Source organism: Lissotriton vulgaris, chromosome 4_1 (assembly GCF_964263255.1).
Source record: "Lissotriton vulgaris chromosome 4_1, aLisVul1.2, whole genome shotgun sequence".
Classification (NCBI taxonomy): Eukaryota; Metazoa; Chordata; class Amphibia; order Caudata; family Salamandridae; genus Lissotriton; species Lissotriton vulgaris.
Genome location: NC_141691.1, coordinates 696,481,955 through 696,502,444, shown reverse-complemented (window position 1 = coordinate 696,502,444; position 20,490 = coordinate 696,481,955). Strand labels below are relative to the sequence as shown.

Here is a 20,490-nt window from a genome sequence, read left to right as displayed (position 1 = left end):
TGCCCTCCATTCAATCGTGATCACCATATGACCCTTTCGCAGTGTCTGTTTTGAAACTAGTTCCAGAACTTATTGACGCAGCACTTAACCCACTGTTTAACGCTATGCTCAAGTCTGGCCAGTTTCCCAAAAAATGGAAAACTGAATCCATTCTTCTGTTACTTAAAAAAAATATCTTGATCCTAAGGACCCTAATAACATACAGGCCAATCTCTCGTCTCCCTATACCTGCTAAAAATATCGAAAAAGTAATAAATACTCAACTCAGCACGTTCCTGCAAACAAATAATATATTAGATCCGACGCAACATGGATTCAGAACAGAGCACAGCACAGCACAGAGCTGGCTTTGATAAAATCCACAGAGGAAGTGGGAGAAGCCTTGGACCAAGGGGGTTACGCAGCATTGACTATGTTGGATCTCTGGGTGGCCTTTGATATGTTCCATCATGATGTTTTGATGAACCGTTTATCAGAAGGCCGGGTACAAGGTAACGCCTGGAAACGCCTTAAATCTTTTCTCACAGAAAGAATCCAAACTGTGGACTTAGATAAAGTCTGCTCAAAACCTTTTTCCCTTCCGTGTGGAGTACCACAGAGCTCGTCCCTTAGCCCCACACTTTTTAATGTCTATGTTACACCCCTGGCAGCCATGATAAGATCCTTTGGGTTCCAGCTGACATCATACACAAATGATACACAGATAGTGATGTCACTTCATGAAAGTGGTCAGGTTGTGATGACTACAAACTGTTTGAAGCTCAACTCAAGCAAAACGGAGGTCATTATGTTTGGCAATAATGCCAATTTCTGGTCGCCAGACTGGTGGCCTGAAGAACTAGGGACCCTCCCTGAACCAACTAAGAAAGCAAAGAATCTGGGGGTCATAGTTGACAACAAGTTTACCTTTGGGGACCAGGTAAATGAGGTTGTCTTACCAGCTGATATCCACAGGACAGTGGGTAAGTCACTTATCCTGTCGTGGTTGGAATACTGCAATAGTCTATCCCTAAATATCCAAAGGAAGCATCTAAATAGGCTGCAACTTGTGCAAAATGCGGCAGCCAGATTTCTGTCTGGGACACCCAAGTTTGTCTCAGTTAAAAAATAAATAAAAGAGTTACATTGGCTCCCAAGTAAATAACTGATTTAATTCAAAGCGCGGACCCCGACCATTTGAAACTGCATTTTCAATGGTAAGTTCCAAGAAGGGCCTTTCGCTCCATGGAAGAAAAACGAGGGATCATAACCCCAGCTAAAAAAGCTAGCTGGGGTGGCAGAAGCTTCATCACAGGAGCCACAAGGGCCTGAAATGAACTTCCATTCCATCTCAGAAACACCACTGAGCTAATTAATTTTAGGAAGGGACTGAAAACTTGGCTTTTCACCCCATAGGGGTACCACACACCTAAGCAATGGATCAGCAGTGACCAGCACCAGGGCACCCCAGGGTAACCGCTGCACTTAAGAAATTAAATTAACATAACATAACATATTGGAATGAAATAGAATCTTAGGCTTCACAATCTCCTTATCACTTTAGTCTCTTATCTGTAAACATTAGAAATGCTTAGAAACAGGCTCAAATAAGGAGGCACGTTCTATAAAAACTCTTGGATAAAGATCCCTGCTTTGTTGAAACTTGCACTAATAGTATTGCTGGTAAAAATGAGCATATTGGATGGTTCTTCTAATGATTGTTTGGAATGCCCATGCACATACTTCCTTCAGTTCTGTTGATTATATCACTGGGTATTTTTAGTTTCTTGTGTAAAGTCCTCTGACTGTGCCCCTGCATGGATTTTAGTGGGCCCTAATAACTGCCAAAATAATGCTTTTGGGAGATGTGAATTACAGATAGTATAGAGTTATATATATATATATATATATATATATATATATATATATATATATATATATATATATTCACTTAAAAAAACATAGGTTTCAGACATGTTATAGTTAGGAATTAGCATTTAAAAAACCTTAGAAATTCACTGAAAAAACATAGGTTTTAGGGGTGTTATAGTTAGCTGGACATTTCACTCATACAAAACCATTGAAATTCCTCTGTTATAGTTAGTTCTGCTAACTATAACTCACACGCCCGCAATCCACTGCTGATGATGTCACATATTACATCATTCATGACATGGTCAGTGACATCACTGATGATATATCAAATGACATCACTGATGACATCATCGAGTGAATGTGGTTTGGTTTATTATTTAAATATGTATTATATATATATAGCAATGTGCATTGAAGAATGAGTGGATATATAAATATCTGGATGGAGGATTTAGTAGCAGTGTGATTGACTGTTTACTTGACTAATTTATAGTGTCTATCACTAAATATATTGGATAGTGACTAAACTGTGTGAATATCTGTATTACTTTGTCACTTGTTGTGTAAACTGATGCACCAGTTTGTTACTAGCTACGTGAAAGTCTATATTAGTTATTGATTACTTAACTGAGTATTTGTATGGGAGAGTGAATGTGTTTGTGGTTTGGTGGGGTGTGTGTGACTGCCCAAAGATGCGTGAATAGTTGATTCAGAATTTATATGACGTTAAGACTACATGTTATAATAGTTCTTTGGGTGAGTGAATATCTTTATGGATGTGCTGATGAGCAAATATATCTCTCAATGGTACATGTTCAACAAACTAGAATAATAAAAGGCAGTGTATGTGACATTTGTTATATATAAATAAAGTATACATAAGACTCAGTGATTTCATGAGTGACTGTATGGATAACTGTATACTTGTAAAAGTGATTTTATTACACACTAAGTATGAGTTACTATCTATATGAATAAATGAAGTGGTGTTTGTATAAGTGTGTAGCTAACTAAATGTAAGTATGATCCATTGTTTGCAAAAGTGAGTGGGATGACTGAATAAGTGAATAGAATGTGTGCTGGTGTGTAATGTCAATATAGGTGTATAAGTATATTTGATAGTGTTTTATTGATCATTGACAGCATGTATGAGTGAATCTATAGGTAATTGATTAGATGTGTGTGCGTAGATCTAGGAATCAATGAGTGGGTTTTTAGATACTTGCATTTGTGTGTCAATAGATTCAAATATGGTACGCTGTATTTTACAGTGAGTGATGAAAGGTTATACTAGTGTATGATGAGGTGTATCTGATTGTCACATGGATGATGTCATCAGTGATGTCATTTGAGATGTCATCAGTGATGTCACTGACCATGTCATGAATGATGTAATATGTGACATCATCAGCAGTGGATTGCGGGCGCACGAGTTATAGTTAGCAGAACGAACTATAACGGAGGAATTTCAATGGTTTTGTACGAGTGAAATGTCCAGCTAACTATAACACACCTAAAGCCTATGGTTTTTCAGTGAATTTTTAAGGTTTTTTAAATGCTAATTCCTAACTATAACATGTCTGAAACCTATGTTTTCTTTAGTGAATTTCAAAGATTTTTTAAATGCTAATTCCTAACTATAACATGTCTGAAATCTATGGTTTTCTCGGTGAATTTCAAAGGATTTTTCAATGACAATTTTTAAATGTATTAATTGTTATATTTATTTTTTATACTGATTTACTACTTTTTTTAAACTCTTTATTTTTAGTTATTTTATTTTTTAAATTACATTATAAATACATTATACATTATATTAAAAAATATACTTTCTCAGAATGAATTACTTTAGTTTAAATACTTTTCAAATAGTCAATAGACTTTTAAGTACAGTAGTTACAGTTTTTGCAAAGGGCAACACAATTTCAAACACAATGCAACATTGAGCTCAATGGGAATTTCTAGTTAAATGCAATTCGTTACTTTATGGATTACTTTTCTAACCACAGGACTGGATCCTAGGTTCAGTCCTGGGACATCTCCTGTAAACAGTTGAGTAAAAGCATTTTGGTTACAGCAGTGATATTTAAGGACTATTATTGTATTTTAAAAGTTGACAAAAACTTTTTCACATAGAATCACCAATGTTATCCTATGGGGGGAAATTCCCTTAGCAGGTAAGTAGTGTTATCGTTACTTTTTCTTACTCAGTGGTGGATCCTAGATCCAGCACTGGTGCATCTCCTGTAAACAGTTGATAGAATGTGTTTAAGTAATACAGGCAATTTTTAAGGAATATTCGTAGTTTGTGAAAATCAACACTTGGAAACTTTTCTGGTGAAAACCAGACAATGGATTCCTATGGAAAGAAATACAAGTTACTGGTAAGTATGGTTAGAATTACTTTTCAGGGTCAGTGCTGGACTAAAAGATGCAGCACTGCGTTCTCTCCTGATAACAGGTGAATAAATCGGAATTCATATTTCGGATGATTTTAGGTGAATATTTTAAAGTTCCAAAATTCCACACACAGAAGAATTTCCAAGTGAAACTAGTCAATGTTAGTCTATTCAAGGAAATTCAAGTTATTGGTAAGTATGGTTAGAATTACTTTTCAGGATCAGTAATGGGCTCAAAGATGCAGCACTGAGGTCTTTTCTGACAACAGGTGAGTAAATCGGAATTCGTAGTTCGGCTGATTTTAGAGGAATATTTGTAAGTTTCAAAAATTAACACAGACATTTTTTTAGCAAAAAGCAGACAATGATATCCTATAGAAGGAAATTCAAGTTACTGGTAAGTACGGTTAGAAATACTTTTCAGGTTCAGTACTGGGCTCAAAGACGCAGCACTGAGGTCTCTCCTGATAACAGGTGAGTAAATCGAAATTCGTAGTTCGGCTGATTTTAGAGGAATATTTTAAAGTTCCAAAACTCCACACTGAGAAGAATTTCCAAGTGAAACCAGTTAATGTTAGCCTATGGAAAGAAATTCAAGTTATTGTGAAGTATGGTAGGAATTACTTTTCAGGATCAGTACTGGGCTCACAGATGCAGCACTGAGGTCTCTCCTGATAACAGGTGAGTACATCGGAATTCATAGTTCGGCTGATTTTACTTCGGTCCAGTACATATAGAGCCACTTTCTTACACCATACCCTCCCTTCACCACTGTGCAAACACGCCCTGTGGCACGTTTTAAGTTGAGGAAATAATTCCCCTTCAACCCTGAGGGTCCCTAGGGTCCAACTAGCCCACTAGGTACAGCCAGTAAGCGCCACAGAGCTGGGCAGTAGAGAGATGTAAAGGGGGCACGGCCTAGACCACTTCTCTGCAGCGCAGCGCACTGGCGCTTACTAAAAGCACCTGGTGGGCTAGTTGGCCCCCAGGGTCCCTCAGGATTGAAGTGGATTTTTTTCCCCAACTTAAAATGTGCCACAGGGAGTGTTTCCACACAGCACCTCAGGCCCTGTCCCCTCCCTTCACCACTGTGAAAACGCGCCCTGTGGCTGTTCTAAGTTGGGAGATTAGGTCCCCTTGAACCCTTAGGGTCCCTAGGGTCTAGCTAGCCCCCTATGTACCTCCAGTAAGCGCCACAGAGCTGCATTGCAGAGAGGTGTTAAAAGGGGCATGGCCTATGAACACCTCTCTGCAACGCAGCTGCCTGGCGTATACTGGAGGTACCTGGTGGGCTAGTTGGCCCCCAGGGACCTCAACATTGAAGAGGAATTAATTTCTCAACTTGAAACGCACCACAGGGCACATTTGCACAATGGTGAAGGAAGGGGGCGGGACCTGAGGCAACATTTCTGCAAACACGCCCTGTGGCGTGTTTTAAGTTGGGGAATTAATTCCTCTTCCAACCTGAGGTCCCCTGGGGGCCAACTAGCCCACCAGGTACCTCCAGTATGTGCTAGGGAGCTGCGTTACAGAGAGGTGTTCAGAGACCACGCCCCTTTTTACAACACTCTGCAATGCAGCTCTGTGGCGCTTACTGGGGGTACCTGGTGGGCTAGTTGGCTCCCAGGGGACCTCAGGATTGAAGAGAAATTATTTCCCCAACTTAAAACGTGCCACAGGGCGTGTTTGCACACATATCACCTCAGGCCCGCCCCCTACCGTCACCACTGTGCAAACGCGCCCTGTGGCGCGTTTTAAGTCAGGATTCAAGGGGACCTAATCTCCCAACTTAGAACAGCCACAGGGCGCATTTTCACAGTGGTGAAGGGAGGGGATGAGGCATGAGTTGCCGTGTGGAAAGCCCCCTCGCACATACTGGAGGTTCCTGGTGGGCTAGTTGGCCCCCAATGACCCCCAGCATTCAAGGGGAATGTGTTCCCCCATCTGCAAACGCGCCAGGGGGCGCGTTTGCATAGTGGTGCAAGGAGGGGGCATGGCCTCCCGCGCGATCCTGTTTTTTTAAAATTTCATTTTTTAAGAAGGGGGGCTGTTTAGCCCCTATTCTTTTTCTAATTTATTGGCCCTGAAGACCCTATCTACCAGGGCCTGCCCCCAATTTTTTTTTAACAGAGAAATTGGAAAGAGGGCCACGTGGCCCCCCTCCAGAGGCCATAATTTGCCCCGGGGACCCCATCCCCCGGGGCATGGCCCTATTTTAAAATCAATATTATTTTGGAGGGGGGCTGCCTTGCCCTCCTCCTGTGGCCACTTATGGCCCCGGGGACCCCATCCCCAGGGCCTTTCTTTGTAAAAAAATAAAATTTAGGAGGGGGGCAGTGTGGCCCCCCTCCCGGGCCACTAATAGCCCCGGGCCCCCATCTCCCAGTGGCTGGCACTCTCCGTTGGGGGTCCCCAATCCCCCCACGGTCCCAGCCGGCTCCCTGCATCCTGCTGGAGCCGGCATTGCTCTTCCACATGGGGAGCAGCTAACATGCTTCTCGCCCTGTGGAAAAGCAATCTGCTTTGCTAGTTGGAAGAGAGAGCAGTGTTCCTGCTCTCTCTTCCAAATAGCAAAGCAGTTTGCAATGACAGAGTGGGAGCCGCAAGGCTACCAACCTGTCATTGCAAACGGCAGTGTCCCGGGGGTGGGCACCCCGGGACACTGCAGGAGCCGGCCCTGGGAGGTGATGGTCCCCAGGGCTTCGACAAGGGTCCAGGAGGGGGGCCGAGCGGACCTCTCCCACATTTTACAAAGCCCCGGGGGGTGTTGGTCCCCGGGGCTGGGGGTGCCACCACAATTTGAATATTTAGTTCCCCGTGGGGTGGTGGTCCCCGGGGCTGGGGGGCCTGAGAGCCCCCCACCCAATTTAAAGAAGCCCCGGGTGTGGTGGTCCCTGGTACTGTGGGGGCCATGAGCCCCCACCTATATTATGTTAAAGCCCCGGGGGGTCCACACTTTTTTTCATCATGCCCCCGGGATTTGGCCCCTCCCGGGGGCTAATTAGCATTGAAGCGCGGGAGCCCACGCTTGGTTTTTTTGTTTGATCAGCAGGATGTCGATTTAAAACATTTTTGGGCCTTAGAGGTTCTTGTGGGACTCACTAAACAGACCTAGGGGGTCAGGGTGTTTCTACCCTGCCCCCTCCTTTTTGCGTTTTGCACATTTTTTTTATAGGTTTCTTGTGCCTCGGTTCTACCGAGGCACAAGATGGCTGCCAACACTTCCTGATTTGGAGTGTTGACAACCAATTAGTATACAGCTCGTGCATGGCAGGGTGCGCGGATCCACCGAGGCCTTAGATATATATGTACATTTAATTGTCATTTTCTCAGGAACTACTGAACGGATTTACACCATTTAAGCAAAAGGCATGAGTCTGAACTGAGGACTACCTCTTTGCCAAATTTGGTGTAATTCCGTTCAGCAGTTTGGGCTGTAGCCGCGATGAACGGTTCCTATGGAAAATTGCATCAGGAAAACACATTTTGGGACCCTCTTTTTTATCAGCCCCCGCTTCACGAATCACCCCAAGACTTTCAGGATAGGAGTGGACTGGAGTGCCCCACTAGTTCTGAACATTTTGCGAAGATTTGTCAACCGGCGCCAAAGTTATTCCAAATAGAATGTTGCGGATTTCCTATGGAAAATATATATATATATATATATATATATATATATATATATATATATATATATATATATATCCAACACAACCGTTGTCAGTAATTGATCCAAAAGACAACAAGCTAAGGCCCAGATGCATTCAAGGTGGGATTTAATGGCAGTAACACCCAACGTGTTTCGCAGCCGCAGCCGCTTGTTCACGAGGAAGTTGGTGTGTTAACACTCAATGCTGAAGTAAATGCTGAGAAGTGACGTTGCGGTCCTGAGGTGAAGTGGGTGGTTGTTCCAAGCCTTGGCTGCCAGGTGCAAGGAGTTCCCTCCCCTGTTGGCTCGATGGATCTGTGGGGTGTCTGCGAGGGAGAGGAAGCTGATCAAAGGTGTCTGGTCGGTTAGTGGAGTGTCAAGCATTTGTTGGTGTATGCTGGTCCTTCGTTGTGCAGGGCCTTGTAGGTGTGAGTCAGCATCTTGAACTGGCATCTCTTCTGAATCGAGAGCCAGTGTAGTTTCTTGTGATGTGGTGTGATGTGGGTCCTTCTGGGGATGAAAAGTAGGAGTCTTGCAGCCGAGTACTGTATTTTCGGTAGTCTCTTCACGAGGCGTAAATGGATTTCTATGTAGAGCTTCTTTACATAGTCCAGTCTGCTGGTAATGGGAGCCTGCGTGCCGGTCCTTCTGGTGTCTGCTGGGAGCCACCTGAAGATCTTGCGGAGCATCCGAAAAGTGTGGAAGAAGGTGGATGAGACTATGTTTACTTGCTTCTCCATGGATAGCTTGCTATCACCAAGTGTATTGATTTGTTTTGCTCCTATTAAAATCTTTATTTCCACCACACTTCAGAATTATAAAACATTTGCTTAATTTGTACTTTCCTTACCGCTAATATACTCTGATATATTTGTACAGTTTATTTATATGTATTTGAATTTAGTTGTGTGCTACAAAAAACTAATATCCTGCAGCTTTTCTTTTCACACTGCCTGTACACAACAAGATTGTCACAAAGTTCACTTTGCTAAATCCTCTCATTCTGCAGTCAGAGAAAGAAAAGTAAACACCAGCTTGCCTTTTAAAAGACTAAACAGCAATTTGAGTTTCTGGGTCCTCTGTGTTTTCTATTATTCTTTTAATTATATAAAGATTTTCAAGGATTTTTTGCAATTTTGTAATATTTGGTATAGAATGTCAAAGCCTGTAGGTAGGTCTTTTTAAATAGTGAACGTTTTCAGATGTGCGTATCTTTGATAAAATCTGGAAGCAATTGAAAGTACATCAGATATAGGGGGTCTAATCTGCGTTAGTGGATTGTGCAAACTTTCCTTCGCATACTCTCTCCCTAGGCGATTATGACTCCCTCTCATGTCAATATGTACATATTTGAAATGTTGTGCAAAATATTTTGTTTTGTGTCCATTAAGGGCTTTTCCTTTTTGAAGATCAATCACTGATTGTTCATTGATTTATTGAATGCTATGAGTTACATTGATGAGTTCAGAGTCTCTAGCCCACAGCACCTTCCTGTGTAAGCCTTTGAATGGTTTATGTTTCTACCCTGATACTCAAGTGTTAAAAGGAGTACTTGATTCCCATTTTGGGAATTGCAGTGCGGGGGCCAAAGACGCCAGTTGGAGTCCAGTAACATTTGAATGACTTGCGATATTTCAACAAGGATCTCTCACAATATTATATAGCCAGGAGCCACCTCAGGCTGCTAACAAGACATTGTATTGTAATTGCATTTAGGTAGCGCTTGATACACCTACCAAAGTCTAAAGCACTATGCACTGCAGTTAGCACACCACATTGTGGGCTGTGCTCGTCTGGGAGATGTGAGTAGGTGGTGTGGCCTATGTGGGAAGAGTTTTGGTATGTTACATTGCGACCAGAGCGGTCCATTTATGTGGACTCTTGCATTTAGTAGAGTGAAGAAAACCAGGAGGCTGATTAACACCTTGCGTGCGGCCCCGATTTCCCCCCGGTGCTGAAATTCCTATCGCGGGTGTGGTCATGACGGAACGGTTCCGTCATTAGCACAGCTCCACCGATGCTCATGACGGAACCGTTCCGTCATTAGCATCGAAAGGGTGAAGAGTTTGGTGAATGGGTTACTCCATTACAAACGTGAGAAATATCATCTCAATGTAATTAGTAGTGCCACAGGATATAAACAGTTTCAAAAACATGGAATGGGATACCTGCCATATTTGTGAGGAGCAACCCATCCACCGAACTCTAAATAAGGACATAAATCGCTGAACTAGTTCCATAGGAAATGGGGGCTCATCATGGTAAGAACCCTTTGGCATATTTACAAGCCCCTATCACCACAGGAACGTCCATTTTTTGATGTTCCTGTGGCAATACGGGCTTCACTTATTTAAAAGGCAGTGTTGGGAATAAGGCACCCTTTCACGCTATACTTAGGGTGAAAGGGTGGGCAATGGGTGTTGCAGTGGGCTATCCGCCGCAACACCCATTTAATTTGAAGCTGCCCCATATTGACAAAGGTGGAGTAAATAAGGGGCAGCGCCAACATTAAAGGAAAAAAACCCTGGTCTTAACATGGCAAAACCCTTCTATGTGTGCTGCATTTTGCAGCACACAAAAAAACAGAAACAGAAAAACACCATGCATGATTGTTTAATTGCAGGAAGGTCTCCCTTCCTGCACATAAACAATCATTTTAAAAATGATGAGTTGCAACATCTATGTAGGCTGCACAAAGTAGCACACATAGAAGTTTCAAATCGCCTTTTAAGATTGTTTATGTGCAGGAAGGGCAGCTGTAATTAGCTTCAATGCAGGGGGAAATGCAGGGGTGCACCGTATAGTTGTAAATACGTTGCAGCCCTGCCTTTCAAAAGTGGCGGATCGCGACCTTAAGCCAAGAAGGCTAATGCTCATGTGCTCCATCACTTTTCTTGTTAATATGCACCCCAATTTTTAAAGGATGCCTAAAATCATGCAATGCAGTTGCCCCCACTCTCACTTCTCTGATATTGCTTCGCTGCATGTAATGAAACGTTCCGGCTTTTACATGCGTGCCACAACGCCATTAGCACCGACGCTACGACCAATTACATATTATACCGTTTATTATAAGCTCCACAATGATAAAAAGAAAAAAAAACACAACGAAACCAGGCTGATTCGTTAAAAGTAAACTACCCTGGAGGCATCCCTCTGACCCGGCCCCTTATGTTCAGACAAAGGAGAAGTGAAACGATGAAATTTCAGAGACTGCAAAGGCAAGAGGGTAGAAACACAATCCAGTTGTTCCTCGGTGGACGGACTTTTGTTGTGCAACCTCCCTTTCTGTGAGCATTCCCTACCGGCGGACCCACAGTCTCAGACTGCCGGTTTAAGTGACTATGAGCTGACAGGTCCCCAGGATTCAACCTCCAGCGCGGGCTGGGAGCTCCAGCGAGCATGGGCTATTCAAGACAACAGTTCCAGGCTCTTTTTTGGAAGAACTGGCTGTGCCGTGTCAGGCAACCGGTGAGTTTTTTTTATTGGGTTTTTTTTTTTTACAAATGCTTCAAAATATGTATTTGTTGCTGCTCTTTGTTTAAGGCTGATAGGATACGCTGTCTGTCTTTGCTATTTTTGCCTCAGCGAACACATTATGAAGAGCTGGCTGAGCACGGGTTTGCTGTGCCTCACAGCATATTGCTTAATCTGAACGAAATTCATGTTCTACTTTAACTGTATAAATCCTGCTTCGGCTTTCAGTTGCTGAAAATGTATGAGAAATGCGACGTAAAGAGAGTAGACGGACCTGGAATGAAACAGCAAGGAATAGACCCTATTATATATAAATATCTGGTAACCTGGTGTTTTTTCAGAAAATGTGTTTCTTTACCTTGTACAATATGCAGTTTTTAAAGTTCTGCAGTTTATGAAAGACACCAGGGAGGACATTATATGTTCTGATACAATGAAAGATTTTCGCCCAATTCGTTTGGGTGTACTTGGGACTTGGAAAAATACGCCAGCATTATGTTGTAGGTTCCAACAGGCACCCTGGAAAATTATATATAAGTCATTTAAAATAAATTATATTTAATATAGCGCCAATTAATTCAAGCAACATTTCATAGACTCTAGAACTACAAATAGAGGAGAGTGGTTGGCTGCTAACGTTGATCTCTGTTTTTGAAGTTTTATACAGTGGACGAGGTAGGCCCCAAAGGATGCTGTACAGCAATAAGAACATGTTAAGGAGATGACAGTACAGTCACTATTGTTATCTTGTTTCCTTATTACGTTATTGATTCTGGACACTGCGAGCACAATATAGATAGTATATCAGAAAGTGTTACCTACAGACAATATGAAGCTATACAATGTAAAGGCAAAGGTATGTGTGCTGACCACGAGAATTATGTGATCTGGATGACATTTCATAGTGAACACCAATAATAGCAGAACATGACCATATATATATACACATATATATAGTCATGTTCTGCTAATATTAGTATCTCTTTTTTCCGTGAATATATATATATAATATATATTCACTGAAAAAAACAAAGCTAAAGTAGCATTATAGTTAGGTGAAATGTTCAGTAACAATGTAACGTTTCAGACTCTAAAACCATAGAAATTCACCAGTTATAGTCATCTCAAGTAACTACGACTCATGCCTTAAGGTAACTATAACTCGCTCCCCTGCCATACACAGTTTTCTCATCAATAATTTCATTGCAAATGTTACAGTGATATTATCAATGATGTCATAGAAGATGTAATATGTGGGGTACTTAGCAGTGCATGGCGAGAAACCGAATTATAGTTACCTTAGGGCAGCCTTAAAGCAGCCAACGCCAAACTGCACAGGGCCTTCGGTCGTGCACAGTGGGGGGTTGGCCACAGGCCTAGACTGTGCTTAGACTCCGTGGACAACCCCCTGCATGCAGATACCCCAAGCTGTGCATGACCTTTGGCTTCACGTGGTGGAGTTTTGGCCACAAGATCTGACCGGCGGCTAGGCCCCATGGCCAACCCCCAAAGGCATCAGGCTGTGTGTGGCGGGAGGCATGGCCATAGGGCCTGGCCTTGGGGACCCCGTACCCCAGGGCTTTTTTTTTCAAAGGGAAGGGCCGCAAAGTCCCCTCTCCAAGCCATTATATAACCGGGGTCAAAACTTACAAAAAAGTGGAAGGGGCTGCATAGCACTTCCTCCCCGGGTCTTTTTAGGCCCTGATGACAACATTCCCCAGGGCCCTTTTATAATTAAAGGGCATTGGGTCACATGGCCCCCCTCCCAGAGCCTTGTTAGGCCTTGGTGGCCCCAGGAACGTTTTTTTTATTTGAGGGCAGATGGGCCACATGGAACACAGCACAAGGAAATCATTCCCCTTCAGATTGACTGTGATTAATTTTGTGCGCTAGAAAAGCGGGTTTTAAAATTAAATTAAGCCTCTACCAGGAGCCACTGGAGGGCACATATGTTGCGGAACACGCAATGAAAGTGTTATGTAGTGGTTTCTATCACAGAAGGGATTGAGGGTATGTCTTGGCCTTCATATTTTACAGATGTGTTAAGAAGCATCTCCTTTCATGATAGAGTCACATGCAGTGCTGATTTCTGCATCCTGTACACCAATCTTGCAAGGCCTGTGAGGGATGCAATCAACTGTGGTCTTGATTTTGTAAGATTGATTTGTTATTACGTTATTTAGCAACATCCGACTTTGAAACTAGGACATGAACACATCCAGAAAATGAGTTTAGAATACAGAATATGGTATTTTACTAATTCACTTGGAGAATCACCAGTTCACCTTCTGTGTAAGTGAATATATTATATATATATATATATATATATATATTCACTGAAAAAACCATAGGTTTCACACCAGTTTTAGTTAGGAATTACCATTTAAAAAACCTATCAAATTCACTGAAAAAACCATAGGTTTAACACCAGTTATAGTTAGCTGGAAATTTTACTGACATAAAACCATTGAAATTCCCACGTTATAGTTAGTTGGACTCACTATAACTTGCACGTGTAATGCACTGATGACACCATCCAGTGAATGTGTGTCTTTCAGATAAATAAATATGTTTTATATATGTAGGTTAAGGTCGATGGAAGAATATTTGTTTAAATTATTGTCTTAATGGATGTTTTTTAAAAAAAAAATGATTGGATATCTGCCTTATTAAGTGTATCTTAGTGAATACATATATTAGCGAGTGAAAGTAGGTCAGTCTCTCTGTCATCAGTGATGTCATGAGTGATGTCACTGACCATGTCATGAGTGATGTAATATGTGAAGTCATCAGCAGTGCATTACACGTGCAAGTTATAGTGAGTCCAACTAACTATAACGTGGGAATTTCAATGGTTTTATGTCAGTAAAATTTCCAGCTAACTATAACTGGTGTTAAACCTATGGTTTTTTCAGTGAATTTGATAGGTTTTTTAAATGCTAATTCCTAACTATAACTGGTGTGAAACCTATGGTTTTTTCAGTGAATTTCATAGGTTTTTTAAATGCTAATTCCTTTCTATATCGAGTTTCTAACCTTTTTTTTTTTTTTACAATTTGCTGTTTTTTTGTAAGCATTCATTTTTTTTTAATAGAATTTTTTTCTTTTGCGCTCTGGGTGCGCGCTCCGGGAAGCTTTCAGCTAAGCTCTCCGGTAAGCTTTCCGGTGAGCTCACCTGAAAGCGCACCCAGAGCGCTACTGTCGTTCGTGAAAAAAAATATGAATGAAAAGTTAATAATAATGCAAAACATTTCGTACCATACAAATAAAATCAGTTTTTTTTTATAAGGAAAATGATTATGCATTTCCGTAAAAGTTTGATGACGTCACTTCGGCGCGCAACATAAGTGCCCTCGGAAGCGCCTACGTTCGTGCCGCGTAAACGCACGCAGAAGCGCCTACGATCGCGCCACGTTTGCGCCCCGGAAGCGCCTACGATCGTGCCGCGTAAACGCACCCGGAAGTGCTCCGGAGCGCGCAGCGTAAACGCGTCGGGTCATGTGAGCCTAAAATAACACTTTTCATTGGTTGCTAACAGTTTTTTTTTACAAAGAATGAAATCCCCACCCATTTCCTTCACTATTGCTTTGTACTTGGAGAGAGCAAGAGCTGTTCTGTGTACTATCTTCATCTCCTACTTTCCTGATCTACAGCAATGGCTGCAAGAGAGTCATCCAGCAGTGATTCCGAGGCATTTTTAGAGGAGGACCCTCCTAGGCAGAAGAAAAAAATCCATTTCATCTGGAAATTTTATAACATCCCTGAAGGACAAAAAAAAGTCAACGCTCCAAAAGTAACCTGCAAAATATGTGGTAGTACTTTATCCAGAGGCAATCCTCTGAAAAAATATAGTTTTGGAAATGCCAATTTAATCAGGCATGTCAAAAGAAGACACCCAAACAAATTTGCGAGGGAGAGTGTCAGAGAGCTGGCACGGAAATTACCCACAGATGGCGGCAGCACCTCCACTGGTGGAGCAACACCTTCGGGACCATCCCGTCGAAGAATGGTCCCTAACATACAGCCAGAGTTTGCAGGCATCAAATTTCTGTGCACGGACTGTGACGAACTGCTCTGCTATGGGGAGCAGAGTGTTGAACTCATTGCTCTAAAGAAACAGCAACACCGCTGCCCTGACAGTCCCTAAATTTTCACATTTTTTTGCTCCTGTTGAGCCGTTTTGGAATCCCTGTTTTTTGTTTTTCCCTTGACAAAAATCCAAAAAAATTATAAAATTGTTTTAAAAAGTCTAAAAAAAAAATATAAAACAAAATCAAAAAAAAAGTTCTTTTCAGAACTACCTCTAATTTATAAAAAAATTCAATTTTTTTTGTGAAAAAAAATCTGTCATTTTTTATCTCCATGGTACGCTCCCCAGTAAGCTCTCCGGTACGCGTACCGGGTGCGCCCCCCGCGGAAATCGAATTTTTTTTTTTTTTTTTTTACCCGCGGGACCCTTTTATGGCCCCCACATCAAAACTAGGGGGTCAGAGGGGGTCTACTCTTCCCCCTTATGGTAATTTGCCCCTTTTTTTTAAAACCCCTTGTGTCTCGATTTTACCGAGACACAAGATGGCGGCCGCTCCAGACTGTTTAGAATGTTTACAGACACCCAAGAGCTAATCAGCTTTCTGCGCGCAAGTCGCGTGTCGCGCCTGGAGCGCTCTCCGGTGCGCGGACCTAAGAGCGCCTATAGATATATATATTTTTTTGAACCTAAATTACTCAAAATCCACTGGAGCACATATCTTGAGACATAGCAAAGGCACATCGGGCTACCAGTCCCTACAATTTTGCCAAGTTTGCTGTATATCCATTCAGCTGTTCGAGCTAAAAGTGAAATCGACCGCCCTATGGAAATTAACATGGGGAAAACGCGTTTTGGGAGCCCCCTTTTATCTCGGCCCCCGCTTGACGTATCCCCCCCAAACTTTCAAGGAAGAACCGGAGCTCGACGAGGCCATTTTCAGGAAATTTTCAGGCAGATTCGTCAACCGGTGCCAAAGTTATTCCAAATAGAATTTTGAGATTTAACATTGAAAAAAATCCTAACTATAACTACCTACTGGCGACCGCCAGTAGGTAATATATATATATATATATATATATATATATATATATATATATATATATATATATATATAAAGCTTGCAGTGCACAGAATCATAGTCTGAGATAAAGAAAATCCTAGATCTTTTATTTGCTCTCAGGAAAACAATGGTACTGGCTAAGATCTATAAATTAAGTTATTTTTGATTTCTTCCACTTTTATTAGGGGCATAGAGTAGAAACTTAGAAGCCAGAGGTAAAGTCCTGTATACCAGAGTGTGTACGTTTCATAATTGTTTTTCTCTAAAGAGCTGCCTTTAAAGAATAATATCCTCATAGTCAGGATCTCCAAGAATCAAATGAGCAAAAAACAGCAATCTCGTTTTTTGCTTTGTATGTTCAAGTATAAAACATAAGGCCACCTTTCCCCGCTTGACGTAGTTTCAGCCAATCTGCTTCAGGCATGCATATTGGAAATCTGTGGCTTATACTGAGAAGGCTGGACAGTTCCCTTGGAGAATCCAATGGAGGGTATGGATCTGTTTATGAGAGGAGATTTGATTAACTACAATAACCTAGGGCCTAATTACAAGTGTGGGGGTCCCACCACTGTTGTCGCGTCAGAGTCACCACTTCGGACTAAGCGGTCCACCTGGCGTATTACTATGTTGTTGGATTTCAGAATGAAAAACTGCAGGAGCACTGCCACAACTGCCAGCCATTTGCCGATCGCCGCGGCGTTGGTAGGGGGAAAGCAGCTGCCATAGGGTGGTAAAGGGAAGTTTCTCCACCATCTGAACTACGAGTTGGCTTTCGGACGAGCCAACCGTGGTGGTTGGACCACCTGCTTCTAATCATCAGAAACAAAGGATTTGGGGGTGCATACTCACCCATTTCCTTTTCTTCCCTTCAGTCCCTTCCCCCAGGTTCCCCTTTCACAACAGTATAATGACCTCGAAGAAAATTACCTTTGGTGTCAAAATCTAGGTAAGTCTGTTTTGTAGTATTTACCTATTGACTGGACTGGCACATATGATCCAGACTCCAGCAGTATGTAGTCAGGCCCAGACTGGCCATTGCCGACACCGGGCAATCCCCCGGTGCGCCGCAAGGGTGGGGGCCAGTTTTGGGCCGAGGGGGACGTTTTTGATACAGGGCCGTTTCTGCAGCATAGCTGCAGAAGCTGCCCTGTAACAAAATCGGCCGAAAACCGGCCCGACAAAGAGCTCGTCGCACCCCCAGGAGGCCGGTCGAGCACTTTGCCAGGGCCGGTTTTGGTTCTCAGCCCGGCCCTGTATGTAGTGAGTATTTTTTCAGATGTAATGCATATGTGTACATTCAACACTGCAGTCAGAATATACACACATGCATCGACAAATATGAAAAAGCATTTGCCACCATGAGAAAGATTGCCGCTGGCCAATTGGAGACATCGTAATATGCCGGGCAAGAGAACGCTGCCTTAGCAATCTTCTTCGGACCGTCGCTGCGACGGTATGGTGGTTGGACCGCCAAACTCATAATCAGGCCCTTAGGTGGGATATGAGGGAAGAGTATCATGACTCCACATAAGTTCTGCTAACTCCACAGAAGTAGCGTATAAATTAGCAAGGCAGGGAGACTGGACACAAGGTTTGGTTGAAGATCATGACCTGCAACTACCAATATGTGAGCCTTAAAGCTCCAGGACTGTAGGCCTGAGCACAGGGCATCACTATTGGTCCTGTATGCTGTGTAAACTAGCTATGTTGGCAAGCTGTGCTCAATGATTCTTTGAGCAGGGGTCATAGTATATAAAATAAGGTCAAATATTGTACGTGATAAGAAAACTTTATGTTTGTTACCTTACAACATCAAACAAAATGGGTTTTAAAAACTTCCGATCAACGTTCAACTGGAGGAACATTTTGTAAACAATCCAAAGAATAAAACCCATGGAAATGTTTCAGTTATGATGAGCCACGTAACCAGAACTCTCCCACAAAAAACAGCTTATGATTTCACAAATTTGATTGGTGACTTCACAATTAACATCATTGATGACATTACTGGTCATCAAATATTAAATCGCCATTACAACAAAGACTTAATTTGAGCTGCAAATGATTCCTCTTTACACATCTTTTGACTGTTAGTGTTAACCCTTTTGGTGCTCATGACGGAATGCTTCCGCCATGAGCACCAGTGCTCCTGTGCTTATGACGGAACCATTCTGTCATGAGTACAGGTGCACTAAATCCCTCTGTTGCAGACAGTAGAGGAATTTACTTTTTTTGGTGGCCTCTGGAGGTGGAGAAGAGCTTCCCCAACCTACTGAGGCCATTTTTTATTTTCAATGCAATGATGATCGCACTCATGGCGCGTTGATGTCATTGCACTGAAAATTAAACTGAAACTTAGTTTCAGTTTTATTGTTTCGGTGCTCATGGGGCACTCAGCCCCCAAGCACCAAAACACTTGGGAGAGGTATCGTTGGAAAGAGGAAAATCTTTTCTTTCCAATGGCACCCTTCCCTAGTGGATCCCTGCTTGGGGATTGCAGCAGGAGGGCGATCCCCAAGCAGGGATCCACCCGCCAGCTACCAGGGAGGGGGGAGCGGTCCCTTGGGCAAGGGCCTTTGCTTGTCCCATTTAATTTTGCCACAGCCAATCTTTCTGCCCCCCTGGTGGGCAGATGGGGCAATAGCCCCATATCCACCTGGGGGTGAACAGAAAGTCCACCAGGCACCATGGATTTTTTTTATACGCAGGGATGTGGGATGCCCAGAATGGGCATGCCGATTCCCCATCCCCTGAAGAAATGCCAAAGTCTTTCTGCCCCCCCCAGGAGGCAGATTGGGGCAACAGCCTCTGATCTGCCCCCAGGAGGGTCAGAAAGCCCACTAGGCAGCAGGGATTTTTTTTATAGGTAGGGATGGGGGCTGCCCAGAATGGTCATGCCAATACCCCCATCCCAAAAAATGTCCACAGTCTTTCTACCCCCCCCAGAGGCAGATGGGGCAATAGCCCCTTATCTGCCCCCCGTGGGGGCAGAAAGCCCACTAGGCACCAGGAATACATTTTTTCCAAAGTTCAAGGGTGGGGGGCTGCTCAGAGTGGGTATGCCAATGCCCCCACCCCTCAAAAAAGATGCCACAGTCTTTCTGTCACCCCCCAGAGGCAGATGGGAGCAGTAGTCCCGAACTGCCCCTGGGGGACAGAGAGCCCACTAGGCGCCAACAATTATGTTGGCTTTTTCATACGTAGGGGTGGGGGCTACCCAAAATAAGCATACCAATGCCCCCACCCCCTGAGAAAATACCCACAGTCTTACTGCCCCACTTAAGGGATATCAGGACAATAGCCCCAGATTGCCCCCCCCCTCCATGGCGGTAGAAAGCCCACTAGGCACTGACATTTTATTCGCAATGTGGCTACCTGGGAATTTTGGGTCTTAGCGCAGCTGGCACCTAGGGAAACATGGCAAACCTGTATATTTTTTAAAACAAGGGGAATCCAGGAAGGCGTGACTTGGGTGCCTCTCACCAGGTTATGTTACCCAAAATCCCTTGCAAATCTCAAACTTAGTTAAAAAAAACACATTTTCCTCACATTAATGTAATGGAAAATTCTGGATTCTAAGGGTAGCAACAAACTTCCACCAACAAAGCATTCCCCCAAGACTCCCGATAAAAATGATACCGCATTTGTGTGGGTAGGTCTGGTGCCAGTAACAGGAAATGGCCCAAAACGCAACATGGACACATCACATTTTCCAGTGAAAACCAACAATTTTTTGCAATGTGCCTAGCTGTGGATTTTGGACCCTAGATCTGGTGGCACCTAGGGAAAACTAGAAAAACTATCAATTTAAAGCCGGACAGTCAGGGGAATCCAGAATGTGGTGACTTGTGTGACTCTTACCAGGTTCTGTTACCCAGAATACCTTGCAAAGCTCAACCATTTTAAAAAAAACACATTTTCCTCACATTTCTGTGATGCAAAGTACGAGAATCTGCGAGGAGGTACTCATTTCCACCCACCTAGCATTCACCAAAGTCTCCTGATAACAATGGTACCTCCC

General features: G+C 43.0%; 1 protein-coding gene across 1 annotated transcript in view; it reads left to right on the top strand.

The window, feature by feature from the left end:
• Positions 1 to 11,240: 11,240 nt before the first annotated feature.
• The window catches only part of LOC147722455 (ATP-binding cassette sub-family A member 13-like), a 237,986-nt gene continuing 228,736 nt past the window's right edge, over positions 11,241 to 20,490 (top strand). The window contains exon 1 of the mRNA XM_086967311.1: positions 11,241 to 11,373. Within this exon, the coding sequence (XP_086823437.1) occupies positions 11,305 to 11,373 (69 nt within the window). The 5' untranslated portion in view covers positions 11,241 to 11,304. The remainder of the gene's footprint in view (positions 11,374 to 20,490) is intronic.